The sequence below is a fragment of the Vipera berus genome (assembly GCF_964194415.1).
Source record: "Vipera berus genome assembly, chromosome: 3".
Classification (NCBI taxonomy): domain Eukaryota; kingdom Metazoa; phylum Chordata; class Lepidosauria; order Squamata; family Viperidae; genus Vipera; species Vipera berus.
The window spans coordinates 112,152,339-112,179,760 of NC_138204.1; the positions used below are offsets into that span (position 1 = coordinate 112,152,339).

General features: G+C 41.3%; 1 protein-coding gene across 2 annotated transcripts in view; it reads left to right on the top strand.

The window, feature by feature from the left end:
* LOC308664803 (protein transport protein Sec16B-like) overlaps positions 1-27,422 on the top strand; it is a 77,605-nt gene that overhangs the window by 14,262 nt on the left and 35,921 nt on the right. For both annotated transcript variants that reach the window (XM_081322319.1, XM_081322318.1), the window contains exons 6-15: positions 10,051-10,201; positions 10,407-10,554; positions 13,257-13,411; positions 17,191-17,252; positions 19,210-19,345; positions 20,063-20,293; positions 21,197-21,294; positions 21,394-21,475; positions 23,473-23,590; positions 24,110-24,221. In XM_081322319.1, the coding sequence (XP_081178445.1) occupies positions 10,051-10,201; positions 10,407-10,554; positions 13,257-13,411; positions 17,191-17,252; positions 19,210-19,345; positions 20,063-20,293; positions 21,197-21,294; positions 21,394-21,475; positions 23,473-23,590; positions 24,110-24,221 (1,293 nt within the window). The remainder of the gene's footprint in view (positions 1-10,050; positions 10,202-10,406; positions 10,555-13,256; positions 13,412-17,190; positions 17,253-19,209; positions 19,346-20,062; positions 20,294-21,196; positions 21,295-21,393; positions 21,476-23,472; positions 23,591-24,109; positions 24,222-27,422) is intronic.

The following is a 27,422-nucleotide window of genomic DNA, read 5'->3' on the forward strand; positions in this document are numbered from 1 at the left end:
GATTTTAGATTTCCTATGTAATTAATTTCTTCGATTAACATTTATTATCATAATCCTTCTGATTTTGTAAATATTAACTGAATTTTTTCACCAGTAATAAAAACAAAGGATGGAACTTGTCTCATTTAATTTTTAATTTAACTTGGCATGCCTAATAAAACTAACTCTTAACATCAAAGGGATTTGTATAGTTGAATTTGAGTATAGGTTTTTAGATGAAGATGATAATTTTCAACAATTGTCTAATCTAAATTTGAAGCATAGTATGTGTGTATGTATATACATAGTCAGTATTCTAGATATAACAATAGAATAGAATAGAATAGAATAGAATAGAATAGAATAGAATAGAATAGAATAGAATAGAATAGAATAGAATAGAATAGAATAAAGTCAAATATTCTACTAGTTCATTGTCTGGAAAATATTGGGGTTTTTTATATTGTTCAGAAGCTATCCCGAGGAAGCTACTGAATTTAGTAGGTAATAATATTTCAAAATGTATCACTCAGGTAAAAGAGGCTATTGAGAGGCGAATAAAAACATCCTTCGGTTTCTTGGGAAGAACTAGTGTTATTAAAAACAAAATTACCATCAAACGTATAGATATTTTCAGAGCAATGCTTATCTTGGTTTAGCCTAAATATTTTAAATAAGTAGTTTTTGTTTTATTTAGAAAAGTTAATGATTATTGTAAAATTTTATGGATGGAGAAAATACTTAAGTTTGTCATTGGCTTACTTATTAATCTAAGTCATGTATTGGAATGGAACTTTATTTTTTTAATAATATTTTATTAATTTTCCAATTTTACATTTGAGTATTAAAAAGCAACGTGGTGACTGGGTTAATCAATAGTTCAATGACAAAATCTTTAGTACAAATCTCAGGTTACAACTTCAGACATTTCTTCTCTTTTTCCCTTAATATTTACTGTCTTGTATTCAAGCTAATACAGTTCTAATTATATCAACTCTTTATAAAAACATGATTGTTACATTTATCAATAATTTTTTAGCTTATACATATCTTAATTACATTCAATCTTCATAAACAATCCATATCCAGTTATTAATTTTTACCCAATTTTTAGTTTCTCATCAATATTAAAATTTAACCTTTGATATTTATAATTTTTAGACTTTGGGTGACCAAGATTTCCCTTGTCTCACTTCATAAGAAAATATAATATCCAAAATATACATTTTATCTATTTGAATGTAATCTTGTCTATTTACTAAAAGTTATCTATTTTCCACCATATTAAATCATCTACTTAATAATATAATATCCCCTTTAATAAATCAAAACCATTATATATATATATTACCTGGGTTAATCAATAAATCAAACATATTCATAATAATTAATTTTCTTTTCCCTTTTAGGTCTGATTTTTAAATATTAAACAGATAAAATCCTTATTTTCAACTGATTTCCAAGTATTTTAAATCTAATGACCAAAATTCCCCTTATCTCAACATCTCCCTTTAACCCTCTAATTGATAATATGAAATCCCCTCTAATAAGTCAAAATGCCAATTTTCTTCAACCTTATTCTGGCTTTCTTCCTTTGCCAACTAGGCTTCCATATCAGTGCTTTTAGATCGTCAAATAGATCTCCCTCTATTCTTATATATGTTATTTGAAATAAAGGAGACTAATTGCCAGTTTTCTGGAAGGACTAGCCCATTTGTATTCATTAAATTGTCTCCCTGTTATTCCAGTCTCCAATGCTTGCTCTGATATATTTGTCTTCCATTCAATCTGTTCTTCTTTCTCAAATTTCTTCTGATTTATATAGAAAGTCAATTCCATTTTCAATGTTGTCACTTCCTTTTCTGGATTTTCCATCAGCTGTATTTGTTGGTCAATTGAGTCCTCTGTCTTAATATTTGATTGTCCCATTTCTTCTGTTATCTTCTGTATTATTGGTTCTTTGGTTGTAATCAAAGTTTGGATTTGTGTATCTAAGCTGGGGTCTTGATCTTTTATTTTAGGTCTTATTTTATCACAAGCTGAAAGAATGGTTTCATGTATTGCTTTCAACATGGAAACAATCTTTTCCTGGTCTTCATCCATCTCTTTCACGTATTTATAAATAGTCTTTCTAGTAAAAGTTGTTTGTCAAGCAAAAGTCAGTAAAGGTTTACATTCACAGTTCAAGTAGGCCTATTATGCCGCCCCGCTGTTTTCTTATAGGTAAGTCTCTCACAAGTCAAGAAAGTCTTATCTAAGGTCTGGGTTTCAAGACAAGTCTCTTTTAGGAAATAAATTGTAATACCAAACTTCGCCACCAGATGTCACTGATGCCATTGAAAGTTTTTTAAGTCCAAAATTTTTCTAGTCCTTTTTCCAATTTTATTTTATTTTTTGTAGATAAAAACAAGAGTCTCCAGTAAAAATAGGAAAATTTTTGATCCCTAAGTTTCAGGAACATATAAATCCAATTAGATTAAAATTGTTCTTTTTAATGGTTTGATTCCCCTGGGCAGTCAGATGCCTCTATTCTTAGATGGTGGGATAGAAATTCCCTTCCCTCTCTCTTCACAGCTTTTACAGGAAGAGAAGGTACTTAGGGTAAAGAGAAGATCAGATCTCACCCAGTTTCATCTGTGTTGCTTTTGAAATGCTTGATGGTGAATTTGACTTCGTCTGTCTGCAGCCTAATGACGGGCCATATTGCTATGGCCAGTCTTTCCTCCACCAGTTTGGAGGGCTGTCCGGAACGAGCAGAAGGGCTTCCACCCTCCTGCGATCAAGCTGGGCTCCCCTCCTTGTTCATCACCCCTACAGGGCGACTTTCAACCCTTTCCAGGGTCCCCCAGCAAACAGAAATCAGACGTGGAAGATGGAGCTTGCCTTCCAAGCGTCCGCGGTGTCAAACCAGAAGTCAGAGTCGTAAGATTCTGTAAGGCCCTGCCTCAGCTAATATTCCCAGGGAAGCACAACTCTTGAAACTGGCATTGTTTCAAAAGAAACTTTTATTGAGAGATAGTGAAGACAGAAAAGCTTGGCAAGATCTGAATAATTCCCACATGAAATGTTACATTAAACCCCTCTCTTCAAAAACCCCTCCTAGGTGCCCATCTACGCAGTCCAAATCCAACCAATCCACAGGTGTGTAGTTGTTATGGGAATTGGAAGTTGAAGGAGTGATAAAACTCTGTTCCCAAGCATTGCATCCTCTTCTCAGCGGAGCAGAGATAAGGCAGATAGCCCCAGGCACTTTCCTCCCCCTTTTACATTCAAAGAGATACATCAAAGGTTGAGAGAACAAAGCAAATCAAACACATTCCAGAGCTCACACAACCTCCCCCTCCCAACAGAGGAAAAGCGTCCCCCCTCCCAACAGAATGACAGCACCCCCAAAATGATTTGAGGGGCCTGACATGTCGTCCTCCTTAAAAGAAGAAGTCCACCTGGAGAAATATAAAATTATAAAATGGGAGAGAAAGAGAATTCACAGATTAATTGGGTTTATCCAGGTAATGTGCATGAAAATATTTGACTAACCTAGGGGCTCTAACATGTTTCTTGTGCACCCATTCATTCTGGGATGCTGGGACGTCTTTCCAGGCCACCAAAGACTGGGTGGCTCCATGGTGTTTGCATGAGTCTACGATTTCCTTAATTTCAAAATGTTGTTCACCCTCTACCATGATGGATTGTGGTGCTGGGGAAGTTTCTGGGCAAAAAGGTGATGTTATTTCAGGCTTTAGCAGACTATAATAGAATACAGGGTGGATTTGCCTTAAGGCCTTGGGGAGTTCCAACTCTGCTGTAACTGGATTTATGATGCGTTTAATGGGGAAGGGTCCCACAAATTTTGGCCCTAACTTTTTGGAGGGTTGGAGGGATTGTAGGAACCTAGTGGACAGGTATACTCTGTCCCCTATGTGGAATGGTTTAGGTTCCATGCTCATTTTATCTGTCTGAGCCTTACAGGCTGCTCTAGTCTCGTCTAGGGCTATTCTGACAAATGGCCAAGTATTTTCCAGTTGATTCATCCATTCCTTAAGGGAAGGAATTGTGGGTTCATTAGTGGCAGCTTGGGCATTGGGTGATTCCTGGGGGAGAGCATTCTCAGTGGGCGCGCCTGCCCTTTGGAATCAGCTGCCAGTGGAACTCCGGATCGCCCCCGACCTTCGTTCATTTCACCAGGACCTAAAAACCTGGTTATTTGAGCTGACCGGCCTGGACTGAGGGGTTTTTAAGACTTTTAAATCAAATTTTACAGTGTTAGGGCTGCTAATTTAATTATTTTATTCTGTATATTGTATTTCTTTTTAATTTTGCCCTGTAAACCGCCCTGAGTCCTTCGGGAAAAGGGCGGTATATAAATCGAATAAAATAAATAAAATAAATAAGCCACTTCAGCAAATGACAGGAGATCAGTGCAATTGTCTTGCTGGTAGTTGATGAAGCATTGTTGGTACTGTTCCAGTACTGAGTTTGTTCGTTCTGTCCCACCATTCGCTTGAGGATGATGACTAGAACGCAGGCCCTGGTCCATTCCTAGGAGGTCCAAAAATGTTCTTCGGAACCTAGAAGTAAATTGGACCCCTCTGTCCAAAATTATGTGATGTGGGGCCCCATGTAGGTGGTAGACTTGGTGGAGGAACAATTTTGCTAGAGTCTTTGCTGTTGGGATCTTTTGACAAGGAATGAAATGGAGCTACTTTGAAAACAGGTTGGTCACCACTCAAATAATGGTGTTTCCCATGCTTTCTGGAAATTTTACAACAAAGTCCATAGAAATCTCTCTCCAGGGTGCTGAAGGATTTGCAACTGGCTGTAGAAGGCCAGGCGTTTTCCCCTGCCTCCATTTTGCTGCTATGCATGTAGGGCAGCTGGTCACATAACTCTCCTGTTTGATAGAAGGCCACCAGAATTGTCACTTTAACAAATGTAGGGTCTTTACAAACCCAAAGTATCCCACCACCTTTGAGTTATGGCAGGTCTGCATAGTCTTTAGTCTCTGGCTGGCTGGGACATATAACTTCCCTCCTACCCATGCCAGCCCCTCTCACATGGAGCAAAGGTTCTGGTGACTAATGAACCATTTGTCCTTTTCCAGGGCTTCTTTAAAGGCTACGGTGATAGCGTTGTCTAATGGTGGGATGCCTTTTGATTACACCCTTGTGGTTACTGGGGCTGCTAGCTGCTGTGCCAGGAGTAGAGGCTTGACTATTTTGGCCTTTACACTGTTGTATTGTGGCAGCCTGGATAGGATGTCTGCCAGGAAGTTCCCCCCCCCCGGTAAATAGCAGAGGGTAAAATTGAAGTGCTGCAAGTGTTGGGTCCACCGTGCCGGCTTGGGGGACAGTTTCCTCGGGGTTTTCAACGCTTCTAGGTTTTCTTGGTCAGTCCAAACCTGGAAAGGGATTTTGCTCCCTTCTAAAAAATGCCTCCAAGTGAGAAGGGCCCACCTTACTGCATAGGCTTCCTTCTCCCACACTGCCCAGTCTCAGTCAGTTTTTTCTAAGTGTATGCCCAGGGCTGCAATTGGCCTTTTTTGTTTTCCTGGAGCAGTACCGCACCTACAGCCACATCACTAGTGTCAGCCTGAATGACAAATGGTCTCTCTGGGTTTGGGTGCCTCAGAAAAAAGTCTTTTCAGCTTGGCATTCCATAGTCCACTTTAGTGGCTGGCTAGGGTTTGGCTTATCTCTCCCCTTGGTTTTTAATAAATTCGTAATGGGGAGTGCAGTTTGAGCAAAGGAGGGAATGAACTGCCTATATAAATTGGCGAAAATCAAGAAGCTTTTCAATTGCTTCCTGGTGCATGGGGTTTCCCATTCTAAAGTGCACACGCTTTCTCTGGGTTCATCTCCACCCCCTCATGCAAGATCCGGTAGCCTAGGTAGTCAATCTTCTCTTTGTAGAATTCACATTTTGAAAGCTTGGCATATAGTTTAGCATTGCAGAGTTTATTCAGGACCGCTCTGACCAGTTTTACCTGATCAGCTTTCGTCTCAGTGTATATTAATATATTTATTTATTTATTTTATTTTATTTTATTTTATTTTATTTTATTGGATTTATATACCGCCCTATTCCCGAAGGACTCAGGGCGGTTTACAGGGTATTTAAAACAAGGAATACAAAAGTTAAGAACAATTAAAAGAAATTACGGTACATCAATCCCTGAAAAAAATAAAAACCCCAATTAAAATTAAAATTCTCAGCCTGGGCCAGAGAGCTTGAAGAGCCAGGTCTTCAGGTCCCGGCGAAATGAACGGAGATTGGGGGCAGTCCTAAGCTCCATGGGCAGCTGGTTCCAGAGGGCAGGCGCACCCACTGAGAAGGCCCTCCCCCTGGGTGTTATCCACCGGCAATCTTTTACTGGCGGCACCCTGAGAAGACCCTCCCTGTGGGAGCGCACTGGATGAAGGGAACTTGATGCTGGCAGCAGGTGTTCCCTCAGATATCCCGGACCCAAGCCATTTAGGGCTTTATAGGTCATCATCAGCACCTTGAATCTCACCTGGAGGGCAACCGGGAGCCAATGCAGGTTGCGGAGTAGAGGTGTTACATGGGAGTATCGGGAAACCCCCATCACAACTCCCGCGGCCGCATTCTGCACCAGCTGAAGCCTCCGAGTGGTCCTCAAGGGCAGCCCCATGTAGAGAGCGTTGCAGTAGTCTAAATGGGAGGTCACAAGCGCATGAGTGACTGTGCATAGGGCATCTCGGTCCAGGTAGGGTCGCAACTGGTTCACCAGGCGAACCTGGGCAAAAGCCCCCCTGGTCACGGCTCCTATATGATCTTCAAAATTGAGCCATGAATCCAGGAGGACGCCCAAGTTGCGAGCCCTATCAACGGGGGGTAACACCTAACCCCCCATTGTTAAAGGTGGAATGGTCTGGTTAACCTGAGATGCCAATATGCACAGCCACTCAGTCTTGGCAGGATTGAGACGAAGCCTGTTTCTCCCCATCCAGACCCGGACCGCCTCCAGGCAATGGGACATCACGGCGAGGGCATTGCTGGGTTGGTTTGGGGTGGAAAGAAAAAGTTGGGTATCATCAGCGTACTGATGATACCCCACCCCGAAACCACGAATGATCTCACCCAGCAGCTTCATGTAGATGTTGAACAGGAGGGGCGAGCAAACCGACCCCTGAGGTGGATCTCTGCCCTCCCATCAACACCGACTGCGAGCGGCCCAGGAGATAGGAGGAGAACCACCGTAAAACGGTGCCTCCCACTCCCAACCCCCTGAGACGCCGCAGTAGGATACCATGGTCAATGGTATCAAAAGCCGCTGAGAGATCTAATAGGACTAGGACAGAGGAACAACCCCTGTCCCGAGCCTGCCAGAGATCATTCACCAGCGCGACCAATGCCATCTCCGTGCTGTGTCTGGGCCTGAAACCCAATTGGTACGGGTCCAGATAATCAGTTTCCTCGAGGAACAGAGGAAGCTGATGCGCCACCACACTCTCAACAAAAAGCGAAGGTTGGAGACTGGACGATAGTTATTTAAAGCAGCTGGGTCCAGGACAGGCTTTTTGAGGAGGGGTCTCACCACCGCCTCCTTCAAGGCAGCGGGGAAGACACCCTCCTTCAAAGAAGCAGTTATTACTGCCTGGAACCAGCCTCGTGTCTCCTCCCAAGCCGCATAAACCAGCCAGGAGGGGAAAGGATCCAACAAACAGATGGTGGAGCTCAGCCTCCCCATGATCCTGTCCACATCATCAGGGGAAACAGGATCGAACTCAGTCCAGGTACACCAAAACTCCCTTATACAGGTGCTCATGTAACACTTCATTTATCAGTTGCAGGGATTACTTCTAATCCCAAAGGGAGCACTTTAAATTGAAAGCAGTCCAGGGGGCAATTTAAAGCAGTTTTCCATTTCTCTCCCTCTCTAATTCTGATAACCAGTAATAAGCCCCCCTAAGTCCAGTTTAGAAAATACTTTCCCCTTAGAGAGGTGGGCCAGCATGTCCTTCATGAAGGGCAAGGGGTACATATTCTCCTTGCACACTGCGTTCAGATACCTGTAATCCATGCAGAGACGAAGAGACCCATCTTTCTTCTCTCAGAACAACACCGGGGCTGCCACCTGGGTCTAGCCGGCTGGATGAAACCCCAAGCTAAGTTTTTATTTGTGAACTGGCACAGTTTGTCATGGAGTACAGTTTAGGTTTTGGAAGTTTAGCTCTGGGACAATCTCAATGGCACAGTCTATGGGCCAGTGAGGAGGGAGTTCATATGAATCCCACTCGCTAAATACTTCAGCCAAATCGTGGTATTCCTTAGGTATGCTTCTCAGTGACTCACTCTTTGTGGCTGTCCAGCTGCCCGGTCCAAATCCAGCCAATCCACAGATATGAAGTCATTATGGGAACTGGAAGTTGAAGGAGCGATAAAACTGTTCCCAGGCATTGCATCCTCTTCTCAACAGAGCAGAGATAAGGCAGATAGCCCCAAGCACATTCCTCCCCCTTTCACACCCAAAAAGATACATCAAAGGTTGAGAGAACAAAGCAAATGAAATACATCCCACAGCTCACGACCTCCCCTCTCCCAACAGAGGAAAAGCCTCTCCCATCCCAACATAATGGCAGCACCCCAAAAATGACTTGAGGAGCCTGACAGATTCAGAATTACAATTCTGGTCCAGAAATATTTGTTCTTATTATAGTAGGAGTTAGTTTATTTTCTAGCACTGAAGGTAATAAACAGGTAATTTACTATATGTAATTTACTTTTGTTCTTTTCTTTTTCTCTTTAATGTATAGTGTTTTTAAATGTAGTAGACTAAGTTTATTTTTGGTAATACAACAATAATATAGTTATATTGATATATTAATGTTTAGTTTTTACACAATTTCATAATTAAGGTTTTTAAAGAATGCTTTATATGAGAGTCTGTGGCATGTTGTCAGTTAAGGTGCTGGACTGAAAGTAGATAGACCCAAATTCTAGTTCTTCCTTAGGCAAAGAAGCCAGCTGGATGACTTTGAGTAACAGAAAATTATTAGTTTTTCCCCTGTCCTCCTCCATTATATTTTCTTTCTCTGTTCATCACTTAAAGTTGTATCACACTGACTACTTCTTTCCTTTGTGCATTTTTTTGATGGGGTTTTCATACTAGCTATTGAAGATAAAGCCAAACTGCTATATGTAACAGAATAATGAAGTTGGAAGAAACCTTGTAGGTTTTCTAGTTCAATCCTCCCCCCTCCCGCTCAAGCAGGAAACCCTATAACATTTCAGACAAATGGTTGTCCAATCTGTTCTTAAAAACTCCACTGATGGAGCACCCGCCATTTCTGGAGGCAAGTTGTCCCACTGATTAATTGTTCTATCAGGAAATGTCTCCTTCGTTCTAGCATGGTTTTCTCCTTGATTCGTTTCCATCCATTGCTTCTTGTCCTGCCTTCAGATGCTTTGAAGAATAGGTTGACCCTTCTTTGTGGCAACCTCTTAGATATTGGAATACTTCTATCATGTCACTCATAATCCTTCCTTTCATTAAACTAGATATACTCAGTTTTTGCAACTGTTCTTCATATGTTTTAGCCTCCAGTCCCCTAATCATCTTTGTTGCTCTTCTCTGCATTCTTTCTAGAGTCCCAACATGTTTTTTATATTGGGCGACTAAAACAGGATGCAATATTCCAAGTGTGGTCTTGCCAAGGCATTATAAAGTGGTACCAACATTCATGTGATCTTGCAGAAAACTGCAATTTTTTGTGTATCTGGTGTTCCACAGACTTTTGTAATCCAGAATTATTAGCTTGTGGGAGGAGATATTATCAATAGAGGGAGCCTCTTCTCACCTAGCACCGGACTTGGTGAGGGATGAGAAAGATCTAAGTGAGACATATGCTGAGACAGTTTGCTGTGTACACCAGTTTGCTGAAGAAATTGGGTCAAAATTCTGAAATAGAATCTTGTGCTGAACAGTAGATACTCAAGCATGACATTCATTTTATGTACTTATTATGGTGTAAGGAGACAGATATATAAATTTGCTGTAAGGTTGAGTCCAGTAGATTTTAAGCTCAACCTTTTTTCTTTGATTTCCTCCAGATCTAAGAAGCAGAATTCCTGTGAAGATAGCTATGCTTCAAAGAAAGATGCTTCCTATGATATCAACTACCATTCTCCTTTGTTACAAGGACACATTTGGGATAAATTCCAAGATAACCCTTTGACGAATGCCACTGTTCCAGTCCATGAGGTATCTAATCTCACTCTTGCTGACAGATTAGCCTGCAATTGTTTAGTATAAACCATTGGTGGGAGGAAAGTGGTCCAGACCTTGTATTTTTCTCTTTTTTTCCAATAATAAAATTCCTTGGGAAAGAAGTTATAGATTATTTTGCTTTGTTTTAATTCAGGCTAGCATTCACTCCCATATATTTTCTAATTTTTCCCCCACATAGCTTTCATTGCCTGATGGGCTAACCCCCCTCCAACAGTACAAGGAATCTGGCCTCAGTTCTAGCAGTTATGAGCTTAGTCAATATATGGAAAATTCTTCCAACCACTATGAAGCAACTTTCTCCAAGGACTGGAGCCCTGTTCAGTTAGGTGAGTTATTCAACAAGGATAAGATGCAGGGTGAGGGTAATAAAGGTGAATACTTATCAAAGACTGGATAGAACGATGGTGAAACTCATGGTTAGAAAACCAAAAAATTCTATTTGGCTCAGGAGTAACATCTGAGGATTCCCCCAAATTTGAATGCTGGCACTGGATTGGGCTAAAAAGCTGGGGTAATTTCATAGCAGTTTGATCTGTAGGGAGGGAGAGATGTTCAGAAGGGCTGAATAGACCTGTCTATGAGGATTTTCATCAGAATAACATGGCCATAATTTCTTGTTGTGATATTAGCTTTTATTGCTTTTATTCCTACCCTCCAAAAATACCGTCAAAAAACAAGCATTACTTTTATTATGCCATAATTTGGCTCATTTTCATTGGAAGGGTATGTGATGTTAAGATCGGAGAGAAAGGCCCTGTTTTATGGTCTGCCCAAAGGAGAGTCAGGTTGGATGGTCTTCAGGACTTAGGGTTTTGGTTTTTGTACTTGTGGTGTTTGCTCCAGATTTACATAGTAGTTCTGAGTGAACTCCACTTTCTATTCCTCCTACCCCTTTAGGTTGTTCCTAAAACTTAACAAAAATCAGTCAAGTTTATATTGCTTTTATTCCTACCCTCCAAAAATATCTTTAAAAAACAAGCATTACGTTTATTATGTTCATTATTGATAACATTTGAAATCTGCTCTAGGAGGATTTGTCTGAAAATGCTGACTAGAAAATATTGAATAAATAATATACTCCTGTTGCCTGCCCTAGACTTTCCTTTAGATTAGTTTTTTAAGATTATTGACTATATATTCATAGCTAGATCTGACTTGATGGAAATTGCTCTTTAAAGATGAAACCTAGAAGTAAAGAGAAATTTTCTGACAATTAAAACAATTAATCAATGGAATGGCTTGCCTCCCAGAGTTATGGGTGCTCCATTATTTTTGTATGTTTTTAGAACTAGACTGGACATCTATTTGATTGAGATGGTATAAGGACTTCTAGCTTGATATGGGGTTGGACTAAAGACTTCTAAGGTCCCTTCCAATGATTCAATGTTCTACAATCTGAAATGGTTCCAGTCAGATAAAATAAAAAGTGATGTTCACATTGAAAAGTCAGAAGCAGAAAGCCCAGCCATCAGCTTCCAGTAGCTTTGTTCCTTGTAGTTTCTCTTACCACATGATTTTCTGCTAAGCAAAGAGACCTCTGGGTATCAAAGTGCACCTGAAGAGAAAAGATCTGTGAGATAAACGATGGACCGGGAATCTGGATGACCACTAGATGGCAGCCAAGAGTTAAAACTTCCTGTATTTTTTTGCTGTCATCTAGTGATGACTGGATTTCTGCAGCCCATATTGGCTTGGAGTGATGAATCATTGGCAGAAATAATGTTTTGCACTTCACAATCCTATACCCTTGACTTTTAAAATTTCTCCCAGGCTCTTTTGTATATGCTTATGAGTTTGTACATATGGAACTACAGCCATACAGCCATTGCTGTAGTCCAGCCAGCACCTACTAGATCACCATGATCTCTGCATGACAAGGGGCCACAGGATGCCTTCCTTCTTTTCCCCAGAAGTGGGCATTGATTTTGAGGCAAGGTTGCATAAAAATCTGAATTATATTATCTCTCTTCAGTTTTGAGAGGAAGCATTTTTTGAAATAAATGGACTAGAATAGAATAGAATAATAGAATAGAATAGAATAGAATAGAATAGAATAGAATAGAATAGACCCTGGGGGTCTTCTAGTCCAGCCCCCTGCTCAAGCAGGAGAACCTACACCATCTCGGACAGGTGATTCTCTAGTCTTTTCTTAAAAATCTCCAGTGATGGAGCACCCACGATTTCTGGGGGGTAAGCTGTTCTACGGGTTGATTGTCCTCACTGTCAGGAAGTGTCTCCTTAATTCCAGGTTGCTTCTCTCCTTTTCAGTTTCCAACCATTGTTTCTCATCCTTCCCTCTGGTGCTGTGGTGAACAACCTGACCCCTTCTGCCTTGTGACAGCCCCTCGGATACTGCAATACTGCTATCATGTCTCCTCTATTTCTTCTTTTCTTTATACTATCCAAATCCAAGTCCCACAGCCATTCTTCATATATTTTAGCCTCCAGGCCTTTGATCATCTTAGTTGCTCTTCTCTGTATTTTTTTTTCAAAACTCTCCACATCTTTTTTGTGATATGGTGACAAAAATTGGCTGCAGTATTCCAGGTGTGGTCTTACTACTATTCTATTGTACCTAATTTTAAGGACCTTTCAAAAGAAAAGGGTGTGCTCTCATACCTCTGTAATTACAAAAACTGAATACAGTACCTGATAAATAATGACCAATTGATTACATTTGAATGCTGCCAAATCTATGTAGACTCATGGCACTTTGCAAAGGTCACATTAAAATGTCCATAGTAACAACCTATAAATCAGTAAAATCTGTGTGATACACTATACATAGTAAGACATTCACAGTTAATCAACTGTCATTAATCCATAATAACCACATACTGTATAAATCAACGGCACAGTTCAAAGAATCTGGACTAGAATGCAACTTGATAACTATCAGTTTCTTTTGCACTGTTTGATTTCTGAATAAATAGACACTGGGACATGGTTTGTAGATATTTGTATTTGTAGCTTATCATCTAGGCCGTTTGGCCACCAGTAAAAGGGCTGTCTTCTTGTCTTCTAGCAGAAGACTTCCAAGCTATGTCTAACCATGTGACCTCCCCCAAATTTACCCTCCCTCATGTACCTCTGTGTTTTGGAGCTGGAGGGCAGCTGGTCCGAGGATGTCCAAATGATCCAGCAGATGGACAACCTGCTCTTGTTGAGATACACAGCCTTGAGGTAAACTTTTAATTGCTCGTTAGTAACAAGCTATGATATTGCATATCTGCTTGCATGGGATCTGAACTCTGGCACTACTTGATTGCTCTTTGTTTCTTATTCCTTGGTTTTACTTTCTTCTCTGATTTCCCTATCTCATTTATAGTTGTTCCTAGTTAACAAAGAGCATGCCCTATTATATACCTTTTTTTTCTCTAAGCATCTTCCATCATTCCCTTTATATAGGTAGCATGGTTGTTATAATGCATTCTCTAGACACCCTCAGTTGTGATCTAACTGTTTGGCAAAAACATCCAACAGGCTTTTCAGCATTCAGCTTACATATTAAATGCTCTGAACAAAGGAGAGTGCAGAGGTTATGTAGGCAAATAAAGTCTATATTGCAAAGTGCATTTTGTAACCTACTTGACTGTGGAGACCCAAATGAACTGTAGTTAAGCGACTGCACTCTGAGTTAGGAAGACCATGATTCTAAATTCTCCCTCCTCAAAGATAAACCCAGACGTCTCAACTGGAGCTTTTGTGCTCAGTTTAGTTCAGGGCTTTTCAACCTTTTCAACCATTGTACCACTTTTAGGATAAGGCAATGTCCGAGTACCACCAGTCACCCAGCAAGGTGTCAAAAACTTGAAAAAAAAGGAAAAAAAATGATAAAGTACAGGTAGTCCTCGACTTACAACAATTTGCTTGGTGACTGTTTGAAGTTACGACGGCACTGAAAAAGTAACTTATGACCATTTTTCACACTTATGACTGTTGCAGCATCCCCAGGGTCATGTGATTTACATTCGGATGCTTGGCAACTGATTCATACTTATGACAGTCACAGTGTCCCAGGGTCATGTGATCACCTTTTGCAACTTTTTGACAAGCAAAATCAATGGCCGGGGGGGGGGGCAGCTCATCACTCAGGTTGCAGGGTGCCTGTGTGGGGGGAATCCATGGGTCTCTGGTGGGGGGTGGGTGGGACTGGAGTGGATGCCCTCCTTCCTCCCTCTCCCATTGTCCCTTCTTTCTTTCCTCCTTCTTTGTCCCTTCCTCCTTCCCTCCCTCCCTTCCATTGTCCCTACCACCTTCTCTCCCTCAGGTTGCAGGGTGCCTGTGTGTGTGTGTGGGGGGGAATCCATGGGTTACTATTATGAGTGCGCAGGAGGGAAACCAAACTTTTCAATAGGCATGTTACTGTTTATACTCTGAAGGGCAAATATCCCTACCTTTCTTCTTTCCTTCCTTTCTTCCTTCCCTCCCTCTCTCCCACTGTCCCTACCTTTCTTCTTTCCTTCCTTCCTTCCTTGATTTTTTTTCTTTTAACTTAATCGTATTTGAAGAAGTTCTTTTTATTCTTCCACCAACCTTGGTTCATTCTCAGCAGTTCACAATTCTGGGCTTCTTCTTTTGTCATCTTTTTGTTTTCCCAGTTCTTCCCTAAGATTTTTGGGTCGCTTCTTCTCTTCTTTTCTCCTCCATTCTCCGAGCAATTGTGCTTTCAACGAGTTAAAACAACTAACCAGTGGAACAACCTGCCTCCAGAAGCGGTGAATGCTCCAACACTGGAAGTTTTTAAGAGGAGACTGGACAGCCATTTGCCTGAAATGGTATAGGGTTTCCTGCCTGAGCAGGGGGTTGGACTAGATGACCTCCAAGGTCCCTTCCAACTTCTCCTCCTCCTCCTCCTCCTCCTCCTCCTCCTCCTCCTCCTCCTCCTCCTCCTCCTCCTTGTTATTGTTATTGTTATTGTTATTGTTATTGTTATTGTTATTGTTATTATTACCCCACCTCATCTCCTTTCCCCATTATTTCCTCTTGCTACCAGGCACTCTTGGTTTAGGAAAATCGCTTTCTGAAGTCCAAGGTAGGGAGGTATCAGACACAGTCACGCTTCCATTGCAGTTGCCCTTAAAGTCCTGAAATTGGGCTTATTTTGCTTCCGTAAAGTTTGTTCTTTCCCACTTCTGAGGCTTTGGCTGTCTCAGAAGACGCGAGGGCCCTTGCTCCTTATCAGAGACGCGCAGAGGGAGGTGTTGGGTGGGGGCAGAGCCTGGAGGGAACTCTTCGGAGGGAACTCGCTACCTGCCCGCCTGCCTGCCTCCGCGGCTCCTTCCCCGGGCGCTTCACGTCCTGCAAAGAGCGATGGGAGAGGAGCGGGCACAGGGCCAATCAGGAGCCCTGCTAGGGGGCAAGCCAGCATGAAGAGAGAGAGAGAGTGCCTCTCTCTCTCTCTCTCTGCAAATGCTGGAGGACTGGGAGCTGTAGTTGAAGGCTTAAACGCCTTCAGCTGTAACTGATCACACGTGTTTGTGTGTGTGAGAGAGCAGGGATCAATGCTGCTTTACAGCTGATAAGTGCTTCTTCGGGGCTCAGCAGACGTGCCGGGATCAGTGCTGCTTTCCAGGTGATTGGTGCTTATTCGGGGCTCAGCAGCTCCAGCTGGAGCCTGGCGCTGATCCTGGTGCTTCCGCTGAGCCCTAACTGCTCCGAAGAAGCGCCAAACAGCTAGAAAGCAGCGCTGATCCTGGCGCTTGAGCCCTGACAGCCCCGAAGAAGCACCGATCAGCTGCAAAGCAGCCTGATCTTGGCTTGAGCCCTGGCAGCCCCAAAAAAGCCCCTATCAGCTGCAAAGAGGCACTGATCCTTGTGCTTGAGCCCTGGCAGCCCCAGCACCGGGCCACCACCTCCCTCCCAGCCTCCTCACTGGCCAGGGCTGCCACCAGGAAGCCATCGACCCACCGGGAGCTCTCTGTGGACTGGAGCCCATCGGCGGAGGTTGAGGCCAGCTGTATGGAGTTGCCAGCTGATCGGTGCGTACGGCCAGCTCCGACCTCCGCTGACGGGCTTCAGTCCACGGAGAGCTCCCAGCGGGTCGACACAGCAAGGCTGGTGCATGGGTGCGATGCAGGGGGGGAGGAAGGTGACGCCACGTACCACCAGCCCGGTGCTCACGTACCACCAGTGGTACGCGTACCACTGGTTGAAAAGCCCTGGTTTAGTTTACTGTCAGGCAGGCTCTGATACCCTTTTAGATCAAAGAGATTGACATAATGAATACAAAGGTCTTTGAACATTTATTTAGAAAATAATAAAGTCAGATTTCAGTATGCCACAGAAAGGGAACTAGAGTACAGTTAGTCCTTGACTTACAATCACAACGGAGCCCTAAATTTATATTACTAAGCAAAACAAGTTTCCCTATTTTACAGTTTTTCTTGTCACAGTTGTTAAGTGAATCATTGCAGTCGTCAAGTTAGTAACACAGTTGTTCTGTGAATCTGGCTTCCCCATTGATTTTGCTTGTCAGGAGGTTGCAAAAGGTAATCACATGGCCTGGGACATGCAACCATCATAATATGAGCTAGTTGCCAAGTGTCTGAATTTTGATCACGTGACCATGGGATTCTGCAATGGTCGTAAGTTTGAAAAATGATCATAAATCACTTTTTCCAATGCTGTTGTAACTTTGAACTGTTACTAAATGAACTGTTGTATGTCAAGGACTTCCTGTAGTACAAACAGATATTCAAATGCATATGCTTTCTGCTGACTTAAACCAGTATATTGTAGCATGCTGCCTACATTACAGTTTGGCTTAATGAGTACAGGCAATTATTCTTAGAAACCTACTTGTGAACATAATGCTAATCTATAAAACAGTTTCTTTGTTTTGGCTTAGTGTGAGTTATAAATCCATTCTTTATGAGTGACCCAGGCCATTATAATTTACTGACAATTCTGCCATATGCTAATCAGCAAGCCAGGCCTTTGAACCTGCTTCTGTTTTACAGATTATTCTACATGACACTGCTGAGCAAGAAATGATGAGAATCTTTCCAGGACCTCTAATCAGGTACAAGATTTGAGGGGAGGTCGGCCCTTGCCCTTTCAAACAGCAAAGTTTGGACTAAAGGGTAACAAAATGGAAGTAGATGAAACTAATGTATGGAGAAACTGAGGAAGTTCTCCTGTTTCAGGTCTTTAGTAATACAGTTAGTCCTTGACTTAGGAAGACAATTGAGCCCAAAATTTCTATTGCTAAGCAAGACAGTTGTTAGGTGAGTTTTGCACCATTTTATGACTTTCTTGCCACAGTATATTAAGTGAATCACTGCAGTTGCTAAGTTAGTAACACAATTGTTAAGTGAATCTGGCTTCCCCATTGACTTTGCTTGTCGGAAGATCACATGACCCTGGGATACTGCAACCGTCATAAATACATGCCAATTGACAAGCATCCAGATTTTGATCACGTGACCACGAAGATGCTGTAATAGTCATAAGTGTGAAAAATGGTCATAAGTCACTTTTTTCAGTGCTGTGGTATCTTCGAATGATCACTAAACAAATGGTTGTAAGTGGAGGACTACCTGTAAATGGGTGCAGTGTAATACTGTTTTAATGAAAACATTTATCTAGCCATCTGTCACCCAGCCAAACTCTGGATGACTTACAACCCCAAAATAAATCAATATGTATAGCAATAAAAAGAAAAGAAGCAGTAAAACCGAAAGCCAGGTGCCGCAACTATCCTTCCATAATGCAACTGCCAACATTCTCCTCCCATTCCAACCTCACCTTATCGCAACACTTGGGAGAAGATCCAGGTCTTAAGTGCTTTCCTGAAAGTTAAAAGGGTGGTTAAGATGACAGTAAGCTTCTACAATTCTTGTTCATTCTGACAAACAATTCTATCTCATGATATATAGCAGTGATGGCGAACCTTTTAGAGACCGAGTGCCCAAACTGCAACCCCAAACCCACTTATTTATCACTGGGTGCCAGGTGGGCGTGGCCTACTGGGTGGGTGTGGCTGTGGTGGTCATGGAAGATTGGGTGGGTGTGACCAAGGTGGGTGTGGTCACCTCAATGTCTCTCATGGGGAGGGACACGTGTGGGGGGCAGCTGGTTGAAGAGGGACAGTTGCCACCTCCGAGGCATGGCGCGGGTGCCCACAGGGAGGGCTCTGAGTGCCGCCTCTGGCACCCGTTCCATAGGTTCACCACCACTGATATATAGTGACTAAGAAAAGATACCATTGGGATTTTCTGCTTCAGGCATCCCATATCTTAATGGGGCCTTTTGTTATGGTATTCTTTCAGAACAAAAATTGATATGTATTTTATATGATTTGGAGATTTTTTAATATGCTGTGAGTCACAGAAAGTATTGCACAGTAATTCAACTATTTTAGTTATGTGGCAGAAGACCAAAAGGGGAGAATGAAGGAAAGGGAAAGAGATCTTTACCTATTTCTTTATTGTTTGCTGGAGAATGTGATTACTTGAGCCTATTTCTGTAGCTAGGTCAAAGGGATAAGCCATACTTTTGCTTTCCAGATGCTGGATAGATTGCTGGCTTGCCAGAAGTCCCAGTTATGGGAGATGGCAGAGGAGTCTTTCTAAAGCCTATAATTACTGGCTAATGGTCTAGAATGGCTGGTTGACATTTCATCAAAGGGGAATGGTGACAGGAAATGGTCTCCTAATAGCCAGGAATCTGTCTTCAGCTTTAGGAGTGAAATACCCATCAAAGAGGGAGACAGTTCTGGAGGAGGAACAAAAATGGCTAATGGCATTTTGATGTATGAATGTGGAGAGAATGAGGCAGAAGAATTGGGAGGAAAATGGGAGGGTGGGGGTTTAACTGAAACATGGGTGTTCTCTATGGAAGGTGACATAAATGATTATCTAGGACAAGCCTTTGCTTTTTCGTGAGCTGCTTATGCAAAATTGCATAAATATTACACATATGCATTAAACCCTGCTGAAATTTAATTATATTATTGTTGTTCTTTTCTTTTCTGTCAGGGAAGATCTGCACAAGGTGGACGTGATGACATTCTGTCAGCGCAAAGCAGCCACTGGCTGTGACTTGACAACTAAGCAGGGCCGAGATTCTGCCTTGCTTTGGAAGCTCCTCCTCCTCCTTTGTCGACAAAATGGAGTAGGTATAAAGGAGGGCAGTCCTGGGTGGACTGGTTATGGCAGATGATGAATGCAGTCCAGACAGAATGAGTCTGTATTCTTCTGCATGTGGGTAGGTTGTCCCCATAACTGAATATAGTCTGCAGATCTGCCATATTTTAATCACTTCCTTAGGGTATCTGATGATTATATCATTTCCAACCTGACAGTTAGCGGTCATAGGATTGAAGACAGAGAATGCTTGATCTCTTCCTTTCCCCATTTACCCCAATATTGCCAATGCTGTGTTATTGACATGGGGAAGACTGTGGTTGGTCTCGTGCCTGCAGAGGTTTTTGCAAATGTATTGAATACATATGGGCTGCCCCTCTGGTGAAGCTTCCCTCCATCAATGAAGGTTTCCTCAACTCTTTCCAAATTTTCTGAGATAGCTTTTGGAAGACATTAAGATGATGGTAATTCTCAAATTCTAGCAGTAAAGTATATGATTTAATCTGAAGAACAGATTTGAAAATTGAGAAATCAGTTCTTGAACCTGGTTTTCATGAATTTGAGAGGCTTATTTTCCAGCAAAGTAAAATGTTAAAATTAAAAGTAAATTAAAGGATGAAACACTCAGGAAATGCCCATGGAGTAACTGTTCTGCTACTGCCCCTTTCTTGCTTTATTATTCCCCCTGATGTTTCTGATCTTCCAACCCATTGAATGTGTGTTGTTTTCTCCCTCCCCTTTGCAGTCCATGGTGGGATCAGATACAGCTGAGCTGCTGATGCAAGATTGCAGATACCAGGAAAAGTTCAAAAGACAAGAGCCACGGATGAACCTGATTAACCTGACAGGAGAAGAATGGCCAGTGTCTGGCTATGGAACCATGGACCTTCTCACAGGGGAGATGGTCCCAGCTGCTGGCACACCAGAGCAAAAAATAGAGAAATTCACCAAACTCCTTTTCTATGGCAGAAAGAAAGTAAGAGCTAAGTTTCCATGTTTGCTTTCTGAGGGCGTTATCTGTACAGAGCCTTGGATCACACTCATATTGTTATAACCTCAAATGATTACCCATATGTCTGTGAATCCACAGTTTCATTTTGCATGAAAAATGCAGGGAGAATGCAAATCAGACACAATATATTTCCACAGAGAAATATATTGCTTTTATTGAGAAGTATAGCACTATTAGACTGTCTTTTAATTAAACTCTATTTTAAAGTGTTGTACTCCACTGGTTTTATTGTCTTGCTTTATGGAACTTTGTTTTATTATTATTTACTTTTGTCAAATTATTTTCATGGAACATTGTTTTTATTATTTTTTGTATAGCCTTTGGGGCTCCTTCATGAGGAAAAAACAGTAAAAACCTAAATTACAATAGGAATACTTAGGCAAATGATTATATTGGTTCAGAAGTGACAGTTTGATGTCTTTTGCATGTTTAAGGTTACAGCTTACACAATCACTTCCCACTGACTATGCCTGCTAGTTGATTTGAAACGTTTACAGTAGAATTTCCAACCCCCAAAGGTAGCACACAGCCTGCTCTGCATGCCAAAGATCCACTGGTCCACTCTTTCAGATCTTAAAGAATCTCAACTTGCTGATCTTGTTCTGCTTAATACTTGGCTACCTCTTTTTTTCCTGTGGAATATAATATTAGGGTAGTAATATTTCCCTATGCTTTTCTTGATTCTCATATTCATTTTACTTAGACTACCCAATCCATGGAACACAGTGAAAACCACTGATAATCTAGGCTAGCTCTTATCTGCCATGAACTTTGAGTGTTAGTCACATTGGAAAATAATAGTATGGGATAAATTAGGGTGCAGTTGGCGGATATCAAGAGTTTTGATTATGGTTTGCTTGTTCATAGGAAGCCCTGGACTGGGCTATGAGAAACCAGCTATGGGGCCATGCACTTTTTCTATCAAGCAAGATGAACACAAGGATTTACAATCGGGTCCTGACTGGGTGTGTAGAATGTTTTGCAGTTTCCTTCACGTTAGCCTATTTTTTAAATGCCCATATTTGCCATGTCTGACAAAAATGATTTATTCTGTCCTGTTGCAGGTTCACAAGCACACTGGCCTCCAATGATCCTCTGCAAACACTTTTCCAGCTCATGTCTGGAAGGATACCCCAGGCATCTTTGGTACTGATTTCTGCCCCTGCCCCTCTGCTTTCATGGGTCCTGTTTATCTGGCCTAAGCAGGATGAACCTGAGGCGAGCAAATCATCAAGTGAAGATGGACGACAAAGGGCAGTTCAGATGGAGGAGCCAAGCCTAAGGCAGCAGTTTGATAGGACAAGGTGGAATCTTCTTGGCCCCTGGAGTCATGGACTCTTGGTGCAGAGAGAGCAGGCCAGCAATGCTACAAAGCGTCAATTAGGAAGCACCATAGTCCAGACTAATCCAAAGCTAGACTTTGATAAAACAAACCTTTTTTTCTTCTTCTAAGAATGGGCACTTAAGGGGATTGCTGGAATCACTTATTTTTTGTGTCTTTCTCCTTCCTGCCACCTCTGTGCATATGATTATCTGGAGATGCCATAGTTGGTGTAGGCATGGCATATGTGTAATTCTAGTAAATGTCTACAAGGCTCAGTAGGGAAGATTGCTCAGCTGTCAATATTGACAATAGCTTGTTGACACCGGCAACAATTATGGATTGCTAGGATATCCAAACTTACTGTAGTTATTGGATCGGTAGAATCCAAGGCTAATCTAACTGTTACTATTCTGACATTTTAATCTAGGACTTGATCAGGTTTGTTGACAATGCTTGAGAAGGCATGAGTTACAGTACAGAAGGCAGTGGGTTAAGAAAGGATCAACTATATCCTATTCATTTATTTGGTGGCTAAATAAGTTAAGCTACTTAACTGATGGACATGTTAGGAATACCTGAAAATTGCTGAGGAAATATTTATTTGTCTTAAATTTATTGGCTATGTTCTGGGAATGATTAAGAATAATCATGGTCTAAACCAAAAGGGACTACAGTTAATCAGTAGTATCAAGGCTGAATTGGAATCAGCTGATTCATATTTAGGCTGGAACTTAGGATCTGGCAGTCTGACCTTCAGCTGAACAGAGAAGTGTGGAATGTGTTAAAGTGTGAAATTGTGCCATTCCAGGTACCTCTTTCTGCCTGCCTGTTTTAGGGCTGTATGCTGTACTTGTCCATTCTCTTCTGAAAGGCATGGTCAGCTGCAGTGTAACTGAAATAATGAGGGTGTGGACATTGCCTCAGATATAGCTAGCTTGAATCCCACCTGTTCTTCAGGTTGCACTCTAAGTGCACATTCTACTTTTTATCTTTGCTAGATGATTAGGGCAAATTTTTATTAGGGTAGGGATAGTCTGAATGAAACACTCTGAGAATGGAGTAACTGTTCTGCTACTACCCCCTTTTTTGCTGCATTACTGCTTTTGTTTTCTTAGGAGCATCCAAATCATCCATGTATGTGATTCCTTGGGCCAAGCTCTCCAGCAATCTAAAAATTTCCCGCTGAGAAAGAATCCATGAAGTCAAAAAAGGTTAACCTCTGTTCCATGGGAGGCAATAATAGAGCCAGAAACTTTGGTATAGTTCAGAAGCCAAAATGTGCTGAAAGTTTACCTCAGGTCAGCCCTCCCCAATTTAATGAGTCATGAGGTGACTGACTCATTAGCGTTGGAATCAAACTAAAGAAAGCAGATTCAAGTGCTCCCTCAACCATGAAGCTTGCTGGCTCATTTCTCTCAACCCAATCTACCTTACCTGGCTACTGTCATAGGAAGGAGATTCTCATATACCATAAGCTGCCTTGAATAAAAGCTGGGAAAATAAACTTTTCCGTGTTTTGGCTAGGTTGGCTGAGCATTTTAGGAGTTGTAATGTCAGCACTGGCATTTGGTGAAGGTTTCCTTAAAGAAAGACTATATTTTTTTCCCCCGTGCTTCAGGTCAGATATCCTCGGTGCTTTGTTTAATGTTGCTTTGCTGAATGCATGAAGTGGTACAACACATGCACACAAAATTGGTTTGCTTCCCAAATATTTGTAGCCTTTTTCCTGGATCTTATGCCAAACAGAGGAAACAAGTTTGAGCTAATAATGATGTTTTATATCCTTTGTATCCTGTAATTTACTCTTTTTTGACTATAGTCCTGTGGAGATGAGAAGTGGGGAGACTGGAGGCCACACCTGGCTGTCATGCTGTCTAATCAAGTAGGAGATCTGGACCTGAATTCCAGAGCTATCATCTCTATGGGAGACACATTGGGTGAGGAAATTCACACAGACACGAGGGGGTGGGGTGGAATGATTTCCAATTCCAGTGCCAGAGGAGTTGCATCTATATTCCTTGGTACTTCAGCTGCATACAAATGGAGGAATCACTTAAAGAGGAAAGGCTTTGTGGGAAGAATAATGGAGATGTCCTCCCTCTACCAAACCTTTGATCCTCACATGATGTTCTCATATAATTTCTCCTGTCTTATCTCCTTCCTCCACATCTGCCTGAAAAAACAATGGCAATATCAGAAATAATCAGATTGGCAATCATGAAAGAACTAGAACTTTTGTTGTATTTAATTATACAGGATTGGCTAACTGTTATAATGTCTATGTCTTTCAAAGAGGGAAATGTGGGTGCATTTTAATGCTACAAAAAGGTTGCAATTTCCCCCAATGATTTTTCTCTTTTCTCACAAGGCTTCCTTTTCCTTAAAAGAAACATAATGCATTTTGTATTCTCTTATGTTCTTCCCGTAGTTTAATGTGTGCCTTCTTATCTATTCAGTTGGGAAAGGGTTAATAGAAGCTGCTCACTTCTGCTACCTGATGGCAGATGTTCCTTTCGGCCACTATCGAGTTCAAACAGATTATATGGTATTACTGGGAAGTAGTCAGAGGTGAGTGAACAAGAAATAGAAATTCCCACTTAATTTTTTTTAAAAAACATTTAATTTTATACTTTTCTTTCCCAAACTTTCAAAATTCCCATGAGCAGCCTTAGTACTGATTCCAAGTTAAAGCAGACCTGGGTATCACCCAACAATATTGGATGGTGCTGGAAGACAAGATAGCATTTTATACTGAGGTTGTATGAGATGATATATGAGAATGGGAAGATAAGTAGATCAGCCTCAGATAATTTCTCATGTAGTGGAAATTAGAACTAAGTTTAGGATTTGCTATTGTGCCTTCAACAATAGCTTGTACAAATCAGCAAAGGAAGTTAGCTGTGGGAAGGGAATAAAAATATCATTTGCTAATAGATGCACAATAGGTCACAGGCTGGTTGAACATTTGGCAACATATCTCACAATCATTATACTGGACCAACGTCTTCTCCAGATACTATAGTTATAATTGTTTGTGGTGGACCACTAATTTTTTGTTTCTACACAATATCAAATTTGTAATGTTAGAACATTCATTTTAGAACATTCAGTCTAAAATAGAGACAGCAGTTACCACCACAGATAAATCTATATTATTTCTTGAAATGTTGGTACAAGATGTTTTAGAATGTTTATATTAACTAGAAATAAGAGGCTTTGACATATATTGAAGAGATATTGGCTATGATATAGAATGCTGCTAACTTGTGTCCAAGCTAGCCAAATAATGCTACTGTAGTTCTATATTAACCTGCCTTAGTTTGCAGCCTTCCAAAAGCATAATTGGCATCTTCATTATGTACCATTGTATTTGATATTTCTTTTTTGGGGTGGGGGTGGGGAATTGAGGCTGGCTCATATTTAAGTGGGACAAGCACTTAAATATGATCCAGCAGTGGGCTGCAGCTGCCAAAAAAGCCAACACAATCCTAGGGATAAAATCAAGATCCCATGAAGTATTAGTACCACTTAATAATGCCTTGGTAAGACCACACTTGGACTATTTCATCCAGTTTTGGTTACCACAACATAAAAAAGATGTTGCTAGCCCTGAGGGAGTCCCCCCTCTCTCAGGAATGGCCTTCTAACCTGTGTCGCCTTTTTCTTAATGACGAGTCTTGGGACCCCGAGAGGTGGCATGACACAAAGAGGAAGTTACGGTTTTTTTATGTTAATTTGATTTAATACCTCTTAATGTTTGTATTTTGTGTTTTTATCGTTAGCCGCCCTGAGTCCTTTGGGAGATAGGGTGGCATATAAATGCCATAAATGCCATAAATAAATGCCATAAATAAATGCCATAAATAAATGCCATAAATAAATAAATAAATAAATAAATAAATAAATAAATAAATAAATAAATAAATAAATAAATAAATGTTGAGATTCTAGAAAGAGTGCAGAGAAGTACAACAAAGATGATTAGGGGATTGGAGGCTCAAACATGAAAAACAGTTGAAGGAATTGGGTATGTCTAATCTATAAGTGGGATTAAAATTAAATTAAATTAAATTAATGAAAAGAAGGAGTAGGAGTGACATGATAGCAGTGTTTCAATATTTGAGCTGCTGCCACAAAGAAGAGGGGGTCAAATTATTCTCCAAAGTACCCGAAGGCAGGACAAGCAATGGATGGAAACTAATCCAGGAGAGAAGCAGCCTAGAACTAAGGAGAAATTTCCTGACAGAACAATTAATCAGTGAAACTGCTTGCCTTCAAAAGTTGTGGGTTTCCAATACTAGAGGTTTTTAAGAAGAGATTGGAGAACCTTCTGTCTGAAATGGTATATGGTTTCCTGCTTAAGCAGCGGGTTGGACTAGAACAGGGGTGTCAAACTCAATTTCATTGAGGGCCGCATCAGCATTGCGGTTGTCCTCAGGGGGCTGGGTGGGTGTGGCCAGGGTGGGCATGGCCTACTGGGTGGGCGTGGCTAGAGTGCGTATGGCCTACTGGGTGGGCATGGCCAGCTCTATGTCGTTTGCATCAAGGGTGCCTATGGGGGCCTGGGCAGGAGTGGGACAGATCTGAGGGTCTCTGGCAGAAGGAGGGTCTCTGGGCCAGGGCCAAGGCAGTGGGGGCCATTCCCTCACTGTTTCCAGGATGGCTTCATGGGCTGCATGAAACCACTTTGCGGGCCGGATCTGGCCCCCGGGCCTTGTGTTTGACATGTCTGGACTAGAAGATCTTCAAGGTCCCTTCCAATTCTGTTATTCTGTATGTGGGATTTCAGCTCTCAAAGTCTCTTGCCCCAGTCAAGAATTATTGAAGTCCCACACTACTGGAAGTCAGCAGTTAGGAAAAGTTGCAGCATTCCATGCTACATTGGAAATGTGGAGATAAGCCAACCCCTTCCTGTCCAAGACAGGAGAACTTATACCATCCTGGACAAAAGATTGTATCTTTTCTTGAAAAGCTCCAGTGAAGGAGCTTCTACAACTCCAGGAGGCAAGCTGTTTCATTCATTAATTTTTCTCACTCTGAGGAAATTCCTCCTTGGTTCTTTAACAAGCTTTCACCCATCAGGTACTTTGGAGAATAAGTTGATGATCTCTTCTTTGTGACAGCACTCAAGTACTGGAAGACTGCTATCATGTCACCCCCAATCCTTCTCTTTGTTTGAATTAAGTTCCCTTAACCATTCATCAGTCATTTGTTTCCACTATTATACTCTATAAACCAGACTAAAGTGAATGCCTCTGAATTAGGGAATAGATCCAAAATGAAAATGTAAAGAAAATGTTGTAACTAGTCAATTTTGCAAAAATTGACATTTTGATTTTGATATTTGAATTTAGCCTATGATAACTTTAGAAGTAAATCTACTAAATGTAATGGGATTTACTTCTGAATTATTTTCCTAATATAAAATATTAATAAAAGCAGAACACTTAACTTCAGTAGCCATAAAATGGAATGACAGAGCACTGTAGAGAAAATATTGTTTTATTCCAAATAATAAATGTTAACCATCTAAAACAGCATATCCTGTATGCTGGAATATAGAAATATAAATTATGTATTTCCTCTGCAGTGCCTGAGCCCTTCTTTTTTGCTATATAAAGTATTCTCTACAGCCTACCACAAGATAGTAATCATTCTGTGAAACAGGTGATTCACCAGCTACTGATTTCACTAGCATTCAGTGTGGATGTCAAATGCTGATGAGAAGTTCAAGTATTGGGCAGACCAGGGAAAATTAAAATTAATTTT